At 42.7% G+C, this 16,801-nt stretch overlaps 1 protein-coding gene across 1 annotated transcript; it reads left to right on the top strand.

Annotated features, from left to right (window-relative positions):
- Positions 1-1,476: 1,476 nt before the first annotated feature.
- KIAA0408 (KIAA0408 ortholog) lies at positions 1,477-11,196 on the top strand. The gene is made up of 5 exons (XM_066611181.1): positions 1,477-1,614; positions 4,583-4,894; positions 5,843-5,922; positions 7,013-8,354; positions 11,059-11,196. Exons 1-5 carry the CDS (start codon positions 1,477-1,479, stop codon positions 11,194-11,196), a joined length of 2,010 nt encoding a protein of 669 aa, XP_066467278.1.
- Positions 11,197-16,801: the final 5,605 nt, after the last annotated feature.

Raw genomic sequence — 16,801 nt, 5'->3', positions numbered from 1 at the left:
ATCTTTAGATTCTAGGCTGCCTTGTCAACAAACAGTTAGATAGTAAGACATGGGCTATGTTGCCTTGGCATTCTAGGCCTTTCAGGGTTGTTAAGCCTTCTGTTGTCACTGCCAAACACTTCAGAGAGAACAGAGGTTGCTCAGCAATCTGCAGCAGTCTGGCATTAAGTTGCAGGATTGGACACAAGGTCCTGAAGAGATGCTTAAGTTTGAAAAAGTACTTCTGATTTGGATGAATGATTTCTGCTTATTTGTTATGAATGTGCCTTAATATACTGGGAGAAAAGGAATTACAGAATAGCAAGTTGTCACATACTTCTCCCCTTGCAAAGAGATTTTAATTATTTAATTTTGGGGGAATAAAAGTTTAAAAGTAAAAGGATAGGAATCCTGTGCACAAAGATGGTTTCCTGCATTACAGCAACCCTCTGCATTTGCTGAAAATCTACTTTCAGGGGCTGGAGGACCCCCACAATAAGACTGTGCGATGCAAAGGGCTACAGAGTGAAGAGGTCAGCGGAAGTCCTCCCTTACAGAATGGGAGTATTTTCTGTTCATGAAAGAGGAACCTAGGATAAAATCCTATAATTCCATTACATGGGCTCTTAGACCAAATACTTAATTTTAAGGAATTGGTAATGTTGAGATGTATTTTATGGGAATTCTTTTTATTCCAATATAATTTACATTTTAGCATTTATGTATAAGATAATCATAGTCCTGTCATTGCTAAATTGTGTCTGAATCATAGTCATTACTTTAACAAGTACAGTGTATCATATTTCAAAACATTGCATCAGTTCCCTGCAGGTCTTTTTTTTAATCATACAGTACTTATAGTTTTATGCAATAATCATTCTTGTACATCCTGATAAACTCTTGACCAATAGCCGATCTTCTTTTTACCAAAACTGCACAAGCCATTAAACAGTACTGCCCATGGTATATGGATTATGTTCCTCAAGTTTATTCCTTAATCATTTTTTAAACACTTTCCCAAAATGTTTGTATGGTTTTTTTCAAATGAACAAACATTAAATAAGTAGCGTATTTAGCATTTAACATCTTTGTTGTTCCTCAGAAGTAATGCTATATAGTACATTTTTTTTCCTTACCAGCATATCATACTATTGCAGTGATATATTTTTTTACAAATTATTAATTGCCTCATTTGTTGTAACTGCCATACAAATACTTTTTTACATGGGTCTTGAAATTCTCCCACAGATTTCTTGCACTGGGTGCTTTGTAAAAGCAAAATCTGCAGAGATGTGATCTGTTACAAGCAACCTTGAGTGCAAATGAAAAAGTTATCTATGGTTTCTCAGTTTTATTTTCTTCTGTTCTTTCCCCCACCCCAAAAGCTGGTGCCCCAGGCAAGTAAAGTTTGTGACAACTTAATAACTTGGACATTCCATAAAGTCTTCAGAAAAGAAAAAAGGGACAGGTACACTACTTACGCGAACCACTGCAGCCATGGATCTACAGATGCAACTGGAGCGTGCAACTGAGAGGAACTGGAATAAAGAGAAAATGGAGCTACTGGAGCATTTTGACAATGAAAGGCAGGAGTGGGAATGTCAATGGAAGGTCATGCAGAAGAAGATAGAAGAGGTATTCTAGCTTATTTCGAATGTCAACAATAATTTTAAAACTGATATAATTATACATCCATGCCAAAGTTCTCAAAGAAGCTTTCACAGAGTCATGTTGTTGGAACAGATCAGCTGTCATGTCCCGTCCCCCAAAACAGGATGAACAAATGAAGCTAGCATATCCCGAGTTGGGCCTTCTAACCAAGTACTGTGACTGGCAGCCCGCCAAAGTCTCAGGTCCTTCTCAGTTCCACTGCCCAGGATCCTTTATGCACTTGGTACCTTCTTCATCACAAACATATGCTCTACCACCCTTCGGTTGAGCATTTCTGACAGAGAACTGTTCAGAGAGAGGTTTCTGCCAATGAAACCTCCAAGGAAAAAGCCTCTATAACCCTGCTAAATTGCTGGTTCCATTGTTAGGCTTGTTCCATTGTTATGATTGGGAAGGGTTTGCTCATATGCATCAAGCAGTACTCACATAATGGGAAAGAGAAAGCCTTTAATAAAATCTCAGAACCCTACTATGTGACTTCCCCCAATTTTAGTCAAGGCATAGCCTCATTTAGCTATCTAAAAACAGTAGATAAAGGGACCAGTTCGAAAGAGAGCAAGGTCTCTTCTGGTCATCCTGGAATTCACGCTGTGCTTTCAAGTCTTTCTCTCTAAACAAACTGATTGTTTGGTCCTTTCCTTGGTAGATCTGGTGAACAACCATCCCTCCTTTTTTCTTATATCTTTTTAAATGAGTATGATTTTTCTTCTTTTTTTCCTCCACCCACTGTTTACCACTTTGGTTCTTTAATGACAAGGGTATAAAAACTAGCTAGGACATGGGTAAGTAATGAGATATATTCAAGACCACTTGAGAAAAATGAACACATGGGATGTCGCTGTGAAAAGGTGGCAATTTTGTGAACGTTCATGTGATATAGATGTTAGCAAACAGTTGCTGAAGGCTCTTGACACACGATTCACAGTGTGTTTTAGATAATGTCATTTAAAACATTGGAGTCTGGTCCAGATTGGGGTATATGGAGTAGAAGTGCATGTTCCACTTCTTTACAAAAACAGAATGCCTCTCTGGACATAATGCTTCCCCCTCCTGAGCAGATCTTGTTCATTAACATTTAAAGGAATGACTTGCTTAGAGGAGCAAGCAACATAAGACATGTTTATTCTGTCTTGGCCCTGCTATATTTATTAATGACATTCAGTAGAACAGGGATTACAATAAACAACATGCCAAGCTTAGATGCAAATTATATTTATATCTCACAGCATTCATTTGTTTGCTGCCTGCCTTCGCACTGTTCCATTCAGGGATGGGTTTAAGACCAAACTAGATGTTAGGGTCAGCTGTATGTTTCTTAAACTTGTGCTTCTCCTTTTCACCTATAAAGCATGGGCTGGGGTCCTACATTCTACAACAAAAATACCAAAAAGAAAGTACTCGCAGTTAACATCAACAAAATTAAGACAGAATAAAACAACAAGCAGTAGAACAATAAATCAAGTCAAATATAGCAAATAAAAAAGGAGGTAGCTAATAAACAAGGGCCTAATCCCAAGGTGGTGCTGTCCCCAGGTGCAGCAGCGCAAAAGCAGCTACTGCTGCATCGTGCAGTCCCACAGCAGCCACCAGAAGTTTCCTTAGGGGAAGGGGACTTTTGTCCCCTTCCTCCGGGGAAAGCTCCAATCCCTGCAATGGGGCTTCTCAAGTCTGCACTGGCTGTTTTGCCAGCACAGAGTTAACAGATTTTGTGTTGAGCCTTCCAGCCTGACAAAAAATTCAGGATAAGAACTCAAGAACAGCCCCACTGGATCAGGCCATAGGCCCATTTAGTCCAGCTTCCTGTATCTCACAGTGTCCCACCGAATGCCCCAGGGAGCACACCAGATAACAAGAGACCTCATTCTGGTGCCCTCCCTTGCATCTGGCATTCTGACATAGCCCATTTCTAAAAACAGGCAATTGCATATACACATCATGTCTTGTAACCTGTCATGGATTTTTCTTCCAGAAATGTGTCCAATTTCCTTTTTAAAGGAATCTAGGCCAGATGCCATCACCACATCCTGTGGCAAGGAGCAGCAGAGCTCTGCTGGTCTCACCCCCAGCCCCAGTTCCTCCCCCTGCCCCATTCCACTCACTGCCCTCCTCCCCTCTGCCCCAATACTACTTACCATTGGCTGGCACCACTGGAGCACTGGCCAGCCCTCCAAGCAGAGCTGAGGCTCAGCACTGACTGGTGCTGGCCCAGCACTGGCGGCCCCTCCTCTGTGGGTGCCACAGATGTGCCTTATGGTATGTTTGCAACACCCAGCACTGGCTGTATGCTTGTACCAATGGCGCTAAAGAGCTCAGGATTGGGCTCACAATCACAGCAGGCTGGAGAAAGCGTATTGAAGCAAAACTGTTCTCAGTTGATGTCTGAACACCAGCAAAAAAGGTAATTCATATTTCACAAGGAAAGGAGTTCCGTATAGCAGGGACCACCACTTAGAAGGCTCTCATGTGAGTTGCTGCAGAAGGATTATCAGAAAGCAGCGGAAAGATTTTATAAGATACACAAACAAGGCAGGGACAAAACTGTCTAAACAGCTGAGAATGTTTTATTAAGTGTCCCATTGTACTGTGTTGTGGGGTCACTGTAGTTCTTCTGTCAAAAGCTGTAACTGAAAAATGTTTCAGCTGAGGTCTGTAGAATCCTTCGCGGGCCCAGTATGCAAAGCCACAGATTCCTACATTTTAATTTCAAAACACAGCCAGCATTTTAGAAATGCTAGTACTGTCTTTGTACCCTATGAAAAGAAATGAGCCTATAGCTATTGACTTGACAGCTCCTGCTAAAAAGCATGTTTCAGATTACGATCCCAGACTTTGGAGTCTGATGACACAAACTTGACATGAAAATAAATGCACTCTTTTGTTAGGCTTGTAAGATCGCTAGAATCTAATAGGGGACTTTCTGTTTTCTTTCCAGCTTTATGAGGAGGTAAAATTAAGGCGTGAGAGCAGTGTGAATGCCTTTGAGAATAAGGCCGTTCAAAGCAAGGCGCAGAAACGGCCTGTACATTCCCCCACTTCAGAATGGAGCGCCACACCAGGACTGAACTGTTGCTCACTGGACAAAGACAGTTTGCTCAACAGGGCAGAAAAGGAAGGCAAGGACCTGAGAAACAAGAGAAGAAACCATGTTTTTGTAAAGGATCATCTGGCCTTTGAGAATAACAAGGAATCTGAAGACTGCCCAGGCTTGAAAACAACAAAGAATTACACTCAGGATCTCAATATTGTGAGTAAACTAGTAATAGGTATTTTGCCAACAGTGAAAGTGCCAGAGGGTTTGGCCTATAACATGTCAACACGGTCTTATAAATGTCTATTTAATGGCTTGTCTTAATGAATGTACTTCATCTGGGCCTGTCGTGAGTCAATTGGATGGTAACTAGAGCAGGTCAGCTTGACCTGAACTGAACTGGAGGTGTGTGAACACATGCTAGCTACAGCTATATGGAAGTGAACATCACCCTCCGCTCCGTCCTTCTGCATCTAAAATGTCTACCCTCAAATATCAAGGATTCCGTAACTTGTCAGCCAAAGCGTGCTTCTCTAGCATCTTCTATCATTTGGTGTTACTTGGTAAATCTGTTTGATATCACAACTCCTCTTGTATCTGTGGCCCAGTGTAGATGTAAAATCAGCTCTTTACAAGCCCTTGTTTCTAAATTGAGAGCCAGCCCCATGAACATACACACTCCCCCCCCCCTTTTATCTGGAGCAGTTTTATCTTCTTGATGTGAACCATTGCTTTTCATTACATGGGCACCAGTGAAAGCTATGGTTATTGTAAACCAAGTTCCTTAATAAAGGTGGCTTATAAACTACTTCAGACCAAACCATTGTTGTGATCTGTGGTTTATGTGAGAAGCCTGGTTTTCATTAATCAGTGTTTATGTTGGTGCATGTACAACACAAAGCATATTAGATAATGCTGGGGGGGGGGGAGAAGGAAAAATCATTAAGAGATAGGAGGAGAAGGGCACACGTGAATGAGGCTGCCTTCTGATTTCCGAACCATGGTGTACAATGTTTAAGTATTATGCCTGCATATGATAAACCTTTCTTTAGCTCCCTTTGACATGTAGCACAATGGTACCATGCTACAGCAGTGTTTACAAGTGTTTTAGAAAGTTTACAATAACCTGATCATGCTAAGATAATGCAATTTTTCTTTGTAAAGGCTCTTAAAGAACTTGCCAAAGTAAGTGAAGACTTGTGCAGCTACCAAGAGGAAATCCGTAAGAAGTCCAACCACAGAAGGTAAAATCCTGTCAGTTCTGTGAGATTGGGTATAAGGGAGAGAAAGGGCCACATTCAAATGAACATGAGACATTGAGGGTCCAGTCCTAAGGATATGCAATTCTGGCGGAATGTGCATTCTGCTGGCATAGAATGCTTTCAGGTAGTCACAAATGTGACTACTAGGTACGGCAGCTGGCCACCACTAGGAATGGCAAGCAACCAAGTCCAAGCAGTGACAGATTACAGATGCCTCCCACCTCGGTAAGACCATGTACAGCGTTAGAGTGAGGTAGGGAGAGGGTGAAACAGGGCGGGGGCTGGGCAGATCTAGTAGCGATGGGGCAGGAAGAAGAGTGGAGAAAGAAACACTGATTTTTAGCCCAGTCTTATCCTCTTCCTCCACTGATGCAGCCTCACCACTGATGTGCACACTGCATCCTGCAGGGAGCCAGTCCTAGAGGTCTCATGTGAGTAAGGCTGCAATCCTAACCACACTTTCTTGAGAGTAAGCCCTATTGAACAAAATAGGACTTACTTCTGAGTAGACCTGGTTAGGCTTGTGCCCTAAGACAACATCTTGTTCCCTTACTCAGGGGCAAGCCTCTGGGGCCTGGATGGGTCTATTCGGACCTGGGTCAGCGCATTCACTGGCACAAATCTGCATGGACCCAGGACTGGGTCCAGAAAGGGTGCTTGGATTTGACAGGTGTTGCTGCCACTGAACCCACCCCTTTCCTAGACTCATTCATGGGAGATGCTGTCAAGAATCTGGTATGGTTCTCTTTCAGGATCAGAGTTAGTTTTGCAAGGGCCTTGTGCTATAGTGAATACTGTTATGTTGTGCTGCTACTTCAGTACACGTAAGATGCTATGATATCAGGTGTGTTGAAAGGAAAGATTTAAGGATAACAACTGTCTTGAATATCATACCTTTCATGGAAGAGGCTGTGGAATCATAAAGGTTTATACTGAGCCTAATTGGTTATGGGCCTCCAAGTTTGACATGGGCCTTGAACTTAACTGGCTCTGATCTCCTTGCAGAGCTGGCCTATCTGGTGGACGAAAGATGCATAAATTCCTACTTAAAATGCTTTTCTCATGTGTGCAGAAAGAAGCTGGTCCCTGTTCTGAGAGAATCTGCAGAATCTGAAAACACATTGATTACATCTGAGCTGAACCATGTGTGCAACAGTGACCCACCAATGGCCTCCATTGCTTTTGAAACAGAAGAACAAAATAACATGAAAAATTTGATAGGTATCAACAGATATCTGAAGGAGATGCCATCTACTGCTCTTACAGGAGTTGAGAAAACGGGCATTTTGCCTTGGCAGAAAAAGGAAGCCCCTCCTGTTCCCCCAAGAAGCACCTCCCGGCACCTGACCACCTCTCTTTCTGCAGTTGCACAAGTTTCAGAGGCATTAGCAAAAAATACAGAGAACAGGAGCAACTGCAAGATGCAGGAGTGCCAGAAAGGAAATGCATTGATTAATCCATCTTTTGCAAAGCCGCCTGACGCTCCTTTGACCCTGGCAAGTGAATGGCAATCTGTTAGTGGGCATGCCATGGCTACTGCTGTGTCCAAGGACAAAACAGAGCCATCCCTTGAATGCAAATTGCCAGCGGGATTTTGTCACAACACCTGGTCCTGTGATGCAGGCAAGAATGGAAATTGTACTAGGAATAGCGCTTCTTCACACTCTGTCCAGAAAAGCTGTTCCGACGGAAATATGGTGTCTCCAAAACAATATCCTAAGTTGCAAAGCAGTATGCATTATAGCAGTGACTTCTATGCTCCCCTGTGTGATACTCTGGGTGATTCTGGATATGGAACTGGAAAGATGCAAAGAAATGAAACACTGGAAGCAAAAATTGATGAGTTTAACAGAACAGTGTTTCATACAGATAAAGGCCAGAAGTGTCTGCAGGAACACCAGATGCCATCTAGTGATCCATATGCCCATCATGTCCTTCAGGATTGTAAGGATAGTGGAACACAAAATGCAGATGTTACCTGTGTTTCAAATCCCAGGTTCTCCTCCACGAAAGAAGAGAAGCCATGCAATCCCCAAAAAAGCGTCCAAGCAACGGGGCAACAAAAGCAACTGAACAGGCTTCTCAGTGGTTACCAGCATATGTTGCATGAGCATGACTGGAGGCCGAGTAATTTGTCTGGCCGTCCTCGGTCAGCTGACTCCAGGTCAAACTATGGTGTTGTTGAAAAGCTTCTGAAGAACTATGAAAAATCGACCTCCTTGAGTAATTCAAAGTTCCGTGAAGGGAAGTGGACACCATCAGATTCCGAATTTGCCAATGGCAGTTGTGAGGCGTTGGGTCATTATTTTGAAATGCTCCGTACAGACCAAGGAAAGCAAGAGCACCAGAAGAATTTAACCAAGCAGATTGGACTTTATGCCAAGCAAGGCAAAGAGAAGCAGAAATTTCCTGAGGTAGGATTTTAGCATACAATAGATCTTATTTTATTATGTTTTCATCCTGCTGTTTGCACAAGGAGCACAAGGCAGTGGATATCATTTTCCCTGTTTTTAATCCTCACAACAGCTCTGTGAGATAGGTTGTAAGCAGAGTTCCCCCAGGCTGTGAAACCCAGCTCCACACAGGTCAGAGCTTGGCAACCTGGAAGTCGGCAATGATGGATGACATCATTGCTGAGTGTCCAGAGATGTTACAACACAGCTAAGGAAAGGCTTTTTGCAGTGACACCAAGAGTAAGAGAACACTGGTTGTAAGTGAGAGGGAGAGAGAAAGAATAACTGGTCCAAGGTCTCACAATGAACCACAGTGTAAGTTTCTCCATCCATCCCAGCAGGAGGAGGGGTGCAACTTTTGCTACAAAAGTTGTGAGCTTCCCGTGTTGACTGAGTCCTTCTTAGCCCCAGGGAAAATGGGGTAGAAACAAAAAGGGGTGTTGCTGGCCCACCCCCCAGGATCCCCTAATTAGGCTTCAGAGTTCAGCAGTGGGAAAGGGGTTGCTTCACCCTTCTCCTTCCTCCTTCACTTGTCTCTTGAGCTTGCCCTAGTCTCCACCTGCCTCCTCCACCACTCCCCTGGGCCAGAGGAGCAGACACAGAATAGCCCTCAGGTAGCCTACCCAGAGACTTCTCATCACCGCCCCATGTGCCCTATGAAGCCCTGGGCCCTCACCTTTCTTGGGCTATCTCTCTTCCATACCTGCCATCAGCCACACCCAGTCTAGCTTTGGGGTTAAAGGACCAGTATTACCCCCAGAGCAAGGAGGCCATCACCCTGCAAGTAGTAGCCGACCCTGTGCCTTGATGGCCCAGGGGACTGTGGGAGGACTGGATGTCCTCTCCCTGTACCAAATCATCTGAGGGAGAGGAATGGGGGGGGGGGGAGAGTGGTGTCAGAATTCAGCCTGGCTGAACACTGGCTGAGGTCTCTTGTAACAATGGGCCAACCTGGGAAGCCTAACTCCTTATTACTTTGAGCTGGTAGTAGTTTGCAGTAGTTTGTAGTTTGAGGAGGGTGCCATGAGGGCTCTAGTGTAGAATTTTCCTCTAGGGCTGCCCTCCATCCCAGTGCTGACACTGGTAGCATTATACACATTTGCAGGTGGTTTGTATCTTGGTGGTGAGGCCACCAAGCTTAGGCCTTTAAAGCTTAGTCTGAATGTATGCCTTTGTACATGAGATCACGAACTGGCAGGCTATCTTCTTTTGTGATAAGTAAAGTAATCCATACAAGGATTGTGTTGCATGACTTCACAACCATAAAGAGGTTTAATAAAGACTGTTTCCCATGCCACTTAAAGCACGGGATCCCTCAAGTGAAATCTGTATAAGTAAATAATTAAGCAGATAGGCTGTAGTACACCATTATAATTTTAGTTATGTTTCATTTTTTCAGCAAGAGGGAGAGTTTGTCCATCATACTGCAGAAAGGAAGGTACAGTTTCACGGCCAAATCCTATCCGGTTTTCCAGCGCAGGTGCAGCTGTACCATTGAATCATGCGCTGCGTCCTGCTGTAGGGGAGCAGTCACAGAAGCCTCCACCAGGTAAGGGAACATTTGTTCCCTTTCCTCATGGCTGCATTGCAGCTGCACTGGCACTGGAAAGTTGGATAGGATTGGCCTTCAGTCAACATGTGGTTTGCCTTTGTAGGCAAGTTTACGTTGTGAGTGCTGATGGGGAAGAAATCCATTGGTGGGTGGTTTGGATACCGCATTTCTGTAATCCAACCCTGGATCCATTTTTGATTGGATCCAGACCAACTTAGTCCAGACTAATCTAAAATAGATTTATTTAAGTCTGCAGAGGCAGCATCATAGCGCCGCACAGCTGTCGCACACTGGCATGGACCCCTTAGTGGGAATGCTGTCTAGAAGCCTTGCTGATTTAGATTGTTTATTATTATTATTATTATTACTATTATTATTATTAACAGTATTTATATAATACCGCTTTTCAACTAAAAGTTCACAAAGTGGTTTACAGAGAAAAACCACTTTACAATTTAAATCAGATTAATTCCAGCATTCATTAGATCACCTCCAGATTAATCAGATTTAAATGTATTCATTCTGAATCAGAAGCTGGAGGACAGGGGAGTTTGCCATGAGGCGGGACCATGAGTGTAGCCAGGTTTTGGTTGAGTAATTTATCTTTTAAAGCCGGCTGTGGGGCAAATTAGCCACTGGATTAATTTATCACTCCTTCAGCATGCCATCAACATGCGGTGAGATTTGTTTAAACATTTAAAAACCTGATTGAGTGCTGGTGTGCGAGCAGAATGAGTAATGGACCCATCACACAACCAGTTCATTCTGCAGTCTGCTTGAATAAGTATTGACTCAATCCACTTCTTTTTGTGTGCATGCGACTCAACTCTCAATGAAAGCCTTGCCAGCATTGTGTACCTTTCTTGCACGCAACATATTTCATTGACACAAGCAACAGTTCTGCTATTACATCTTCACATTACTATGCAAAAATGGTAAATAATACATTCTTCATGCCTTTAATAGCCAGAGACCACCTGTTGCAACACTGGCCAGCATACATCACACTGCTCTCTTACAATTTCATGAATGCCTTTTGTTTTCGGGGTGTTTGGGATTCCCCCCCCCCCTTGTTATCACTTTGTAAAACAAGCAGTCTCATTTCTATTGTAGGTATCAATGCCAGCTAAACAGTCAACTGGGAAAGGATTCTCTCGGCCAGCCCGGCCAGCAAACAGGCGCTTACCTTCCAGATGGGCCTCTAGGTCGCCGTCAGCACCTCCTGCTTTGAGAAGGACAACTCTGAATTAACTCTCTTGAATTTTGTCAAGAGACCTCAAAGGGTCTATAGGCAGGAGATTCGATGCTGTTGTGAAAGAGCCACACCTCATATGGACTCTTGTTTTCCATGTTCCTGACTGTGATCAGTTCTCTGCAATCGTATGTTGGTCAATAGTAGTAATCTTCTCTCTTGACTTGCTGGAGAAATGGTTTGATTCTTAGGTCATCCTTACAGTCTTCAGTGTTTTTATTGGTTAGATGATGGTAATTCCCCTTATATGGACGTATTTTTATAACTCACAGCATTTTTTTTCCTTTGAATGACAATATGCATTTCCCCAATCAATTTTGTTTGCATTTAAATAATGTATAGTTCTGTATATTCTGACTTTTCCCGCAACAGCAGGAGGAAATGCTGTATGCATGATCATGTGTTTGTAGGTGCATGTGTTGGAATAGGAAGTATACCAATCTGTATTTAGAAGAGACAAGCTCAACACTAGCATTGATACTGAACTTACAACATATATGCCTATATACATACATACGTACATACACACAGAAACTTTTGTGGTTTGTTTTGAAGGTTTAAAAAGATACAGTCCTGGTGATAATTATATTTTGTATATCTTTTACAGGTTTCACAGGTCTGGTATTTGATATACAAAAAACTGAACGTCCACATTTTTTGTATCTATGATAGCAGCGAACAGTGTTTTGCACAACATGTACCAGAAGCAGATTAGCAAAATGGATTGATTCCTCAGCCATGCTTCATGCTTCCCTTTTCCTTCTTTACTTCTCTAAACTTTACAAAGTTAGGTCAAAATGAGCTGGGCGTATTTTTCTGAATTAAAATGCTCTACTATTTATAACTGCATTAGCCTTTTTCAGCGCACAGACATTCCTAAAACTGATCATCTATCTTAAAATGCTTGTGTCTGCCATTCATTGTAATTTAGCTCAGAGACTGAACTCCAGTAGATTTCTGTAACTAATGTATGCATTGTACAGAGAGGAAAGAACAAGGCTGTACCGCATCTTAGGGCAGGGTAAACACTGCAAGAAATACAGGGCTTCTGGTATAACCACTAATGTCTCTTTCCCCATCCCTGCCAGCTGCAGCCAGTGATATGGAGTGGGTGCAGGAAAATGAATGTTGTAATGATGTCCAAACATGAGATAAGATGAAATGCATAAAAATGGAGGGGAAAGGGGAACAACGTATAAATGCCATTTTTGGTGGCAGCCTCATATTTCTTGTACATAATGTTTCATTTCCATCCCCCTTCCCTTAAAATACTGTATTTCAAAGGTGTAGCCGAGTCATACACACTTTACATTACGGGCTTTCCAGATGTCAGGGCTTGACCTAGGTAGTGTGAATTTGATCCAGTTTTATATTATGGAAGTCCAGACTGCTGTCAGGGGCTTGGCTCTGGCAAGGTTGGGTTAATCAGTTTGTTTGGAATGAAAGAGAAGAATCAGCAAGAGTTGAAGTGCTATGATCCATAGCTAACTTGTTTGTTTGTAACTAATCTGCTACTGGTCTTCAGACAGCCAAGATAACTGAGCACATTCTACTCCCATGACCAATGCAAGTGACTCTCAGTTATGAGGTGTGCTTGCATTCTGGCACAAGCCTGACATACAGTACATAAATATTGCATCAAGATAGGATTGCTGTGGTGCCAGAAATCCTAGACTGATGGCATTAGAAGTATGTATTTGCCATCATCTGTGTCTATGTTGTAGGCTGTTAGTATGCTATGTGTGTAGCCTGGTTACTTTCCCTTCCCCAACAGTCTGAATGAAATATAGAGCTTGCCAAGTTGCCTTGTTCAAGTGTGGTAACAAATGCCTTCTTCCTCTTTATTAATTTGTATCTCCCCCCCCCCCCCATTAACTTCATAGGAAGAGGAGCATAAAAACATTCTCCTGGCTTATTAGGAGCAAAAAGGCAATTTTGTTTCATCAGCCTTGTCATTTAAGTTCCTCTTCCCATTCCATTTTAGACAGGTAGTGTGTTTTCAGATACTTCAAGCTAGCATTCAGTGCCCTTTTTAACATGCGTATTTTTTAAAATAAGACTTCCATTAAGGTTGTAAAAAAAGAGGGAAAGATTGATGATATGTTTCTTGTCTCATTAGGTGATGGTAACACTCTTGGGGAAACATTATTAATGCAGATAGTGACACAATTGTCCCTATCTTGTCATAAGAACATCCAGAAACTAGGGCTGTAAACCTACAGGTTTAGGAGTAGCAGCCCAATCCTAACCAACTTTCCAACACTGATGCAACTGCAATGTAGCCCTAAGGTCAGGGAGCAAACCTTCTGCTACCTTGAGAAGGCTTCCATGACTTCATCCCCACCACAGAACACAGTGCACACCCTGTTGGCAGGTATGCATCCACATTGGAAAGTTGGTTAGAATTGGGCTCTAGGTCCCACTGAATTCAGTGGGTCTTATCTCTGAATAATGCATAGGTTTGTACTGTAAGCCTGTGTATACACCGTATTGGAGGGAGAAATCCATATTCTGTGCTATGGTAACCCATACTCCGTGCCAACAAAAACAGAATTTGATAACCTGTATAAATTATGTCAATTAAGCAAAATTTGCGTATTTTACTCCACCTCTGTTATGGTGGAGGGCAATGAGCAAAACCCTGCCTCCGAACACTGGAAATTATACTCAACCCTCCCCAGCTGCACACATGTTCTCAGGTTTACCTTTGCAGTCTAAAGGGACTAGGAACTTGTGTGTGTTTGGGTGTGTTTTTTAAGTCAGAGAAAAGTGGAGATTCTTAGAATGCTGACTTCTGCACCCAAAATTAAGTTCCGTAATCTCATAGAACAGTTGCCAAATACACACAATTATGAACAGGAAACATACTTCACAATTGCTATTCTTTTATAGTTCACTCTCAGATTATACTTTTTGTACCCTGAAAAAGTAACAGAGTTTATAGTGGCAATTTAGCCATTATATCCATTGGTCATGAGAGTAACTGAAAGAACAAATGATAGGGTTCATCCCAACATTCCAACCCAACATTCTCTGAGCCCAATCCTGTGCAATGGGCCATTATAGTCAATGGGGCTTAATCCCAGGAAAGTATGGATAGGATTAAAGCCTCTGTCAGTTCTTGTGGCCCCTTTGATAACCATGTGCTCTTTATGGTCAAACTCTATGCTCAAGAGAATGGTACCAGTGTAAAGATCAGAAAGAAGGCTCATGTCAAAACAATATTTAAAAGCTGGAACAGTTCAGCTTTCTGTAACTTACCCTAGTGCAGTGGTTTCGGCTAGTCAGACTTTGGGAACTCTGTAAGTCTTTGCATGGGGGGAGGGCAACAACGCAATTGGGACAATCTTGCTGCTGCCCGACAGGGAGGGGTTTTTTCCACTTACCTGGGGGTTGCTATGGCTCTCTGGAGGGTCTGAGGAGCCTGTGGGCCCGCCCCAGCCCTCCCAGCAGCTTCAAAATGTAGAAAAAAAGGGGGAAACCAACTTTCCACTTAAAGGGGAATGGCCCTTTTCTGGTTCCCCCCCCCCCCGTCACGATCCGCCAGTCCACCACTGCTTTAGTGAATGCGGCACCCTAGTCAGTGGATGAGCATATGCTTTTCATGTAGAAGATCCCAGGTTCATCTCCAGCAACTCTAATTTAAAAGATATTGGGTAGAAGGGCTGAGAAAGAGCTCTACTTGAGACTCTGGGGAGGCATTGTAATGCTGGCCTAGATGGATCAGTGGTCCAATTGGTGTAAGGCACCTTCATATGTTCTGTGGTTGGTGCATGGCCACTACAGTGTTTACAGGTGTAATACCTTGCTGCAGAATGCTCATATGCTTGTGCAACTGCATGGCAAAAAAAAAAAAAAAAAAACTTGGAAAAAACTGTGTTGTATCCAAAGATCTGTACAGCATCGAGGAAAGGTCCCCTTCTTCTCCTGCTGACATTGCACCATTCTCACTGAAGTTCCCCACTCTGTCCAGTTCTATACTATCTTTCCAGATTCAGCTGTCTCCCTCCTCTATAATTACCACTTCTAATTTAAATTTACAGAGTACTTTGCAATAGTTATACTGTGTACCTTCCTAGCATGGCTGTGGGTTGCATCATTATTCCCATTGTTCATTATTTTGATCAGGCAATTTCTCAGCTGACCAGTGGACAAACAGGCCTTCTCCCAAAAAGAAAACAAAAATACCCTGGGCAATTTCCTGTTTGCTCTAGAGCAGTTTTCTTGCACCTTGAAAAATTGCACATATGCTAGAAAAGTGACCAGAGACAACACTTGAGGACTATGCCTAGCTTTTGCAGACTATTCAAAGTATGAGCTAGTTAATTGTTAGTTTTTATGTATCCTGGAATAATTTTTTTCTAATTCTAAATGAGGCTAAGAATATACAATTGCAATCTTTTTTCAGGCTGGGCCCTGATATCTCTTAACAGCAATTTGGCATGTAGAAGCTTTGGCCTGCTCACAGCTGCAGTGTTAGAAAACCAGTCATCTGCTGCACCCCCTCTCTCAGGCAGCTGTTAAAAAGCACAGAAATGTTGGTGACAAAGCCATGCTGGCAATTTTAAGCCAAGGTGATGCTGATGCGGAATTGCTGTGGAAAAAATGGGTGCACTCTTGTATGTATGTAGTAAATGGTCTAATTAACCCTTTCACTTTAACTTTTCAAAGCCCTTTTATCAATTGAGTTAGTTGGTTCAGCTGCTTTTGATCTGCATCCCTTTGCCTAAGAGCTACAACATAAGATTAAAAACTGATGCTCCCCCCCTGCTGTATATAAACCTAATTAAGAAACTCTTGTAGTGATTAACTTTAAATAGATTCATGGCAACGTTAGGTTTTTTTTTTCTTCCTCCCAAGGAATTCATATCTCTGCAGTCCCCACGATTGGTTTTAGCATTTAGGTAACCACAGGGATTTGAATTCTATAAATAGGTAGCTAGATTGTTGGCTGTATTGATTTTAGATATATACCACTAAGCCTGTTTAAACAAAGCTGCCTTTGCAAACAGTAGCAAGTGTAAACTGAAGTGCATTGTGACTGTGACAGCTCCTTTAAGCAGCCTATAATGGTACAAAATGTGTTAGCAGTATATGACAGAAGACTGTGACTGAACTTTGTGTAATGTGATTTGCAATATGTTGTGCTGTCCTGTTAGGAATTCCAGGGAAGCAAAATCAACTATGATTTTAAACAAACGTTTGAAGGTGAAGATGCCATAGTATGCAGCTTTATGCCAGCTCGAAGGAGCTCAGATGTTTGGTGCTAATGGGTTCTTGTTACCAGCATTACATCCTTTGCTGGGCCTCAGTGTAGATAATGCATCTCAACCATTTGGGACCGTGATTAAGCCCATAAGTACAGGATACTTTGCAAAGGAGCAAATGCAAATGGAGAGGGGAAGGATCAAGGGAAAGGCTAGGAGAGATGGTGGCACATAGAGCGCTGGCAAGTTGCTACTGATTGAGCAATGGCCATCTTCTCTCCCGGGACCCTGTTGCCATTTTATGTTCATGGGAAACGAGCAGCAGCCAGGCACTACTTTTCTGCCTTTTGCCTGCTAGACCCTGCTAGGGTTTCCTTTCCTCAGCTTCAGGAAATCT

This window comes from Tiliqua scincoides, chromosome 1, assembly GCF_035046505.1.
Source record: "Tiliqua scincoides isolate rTilSci1 chromosome 1, rTilSci1.hap2, whole genome shotgun sequence".
Lineage (NCBI taxonomy): Eukaryota > Metazoa > Chordata > Lepidosauria > Squamata > Scincidae > Tiliqua > Tiliqua scincoides.
This window is presented reverse-complemented; position numbering and strand designations above follow the sequence as displayed.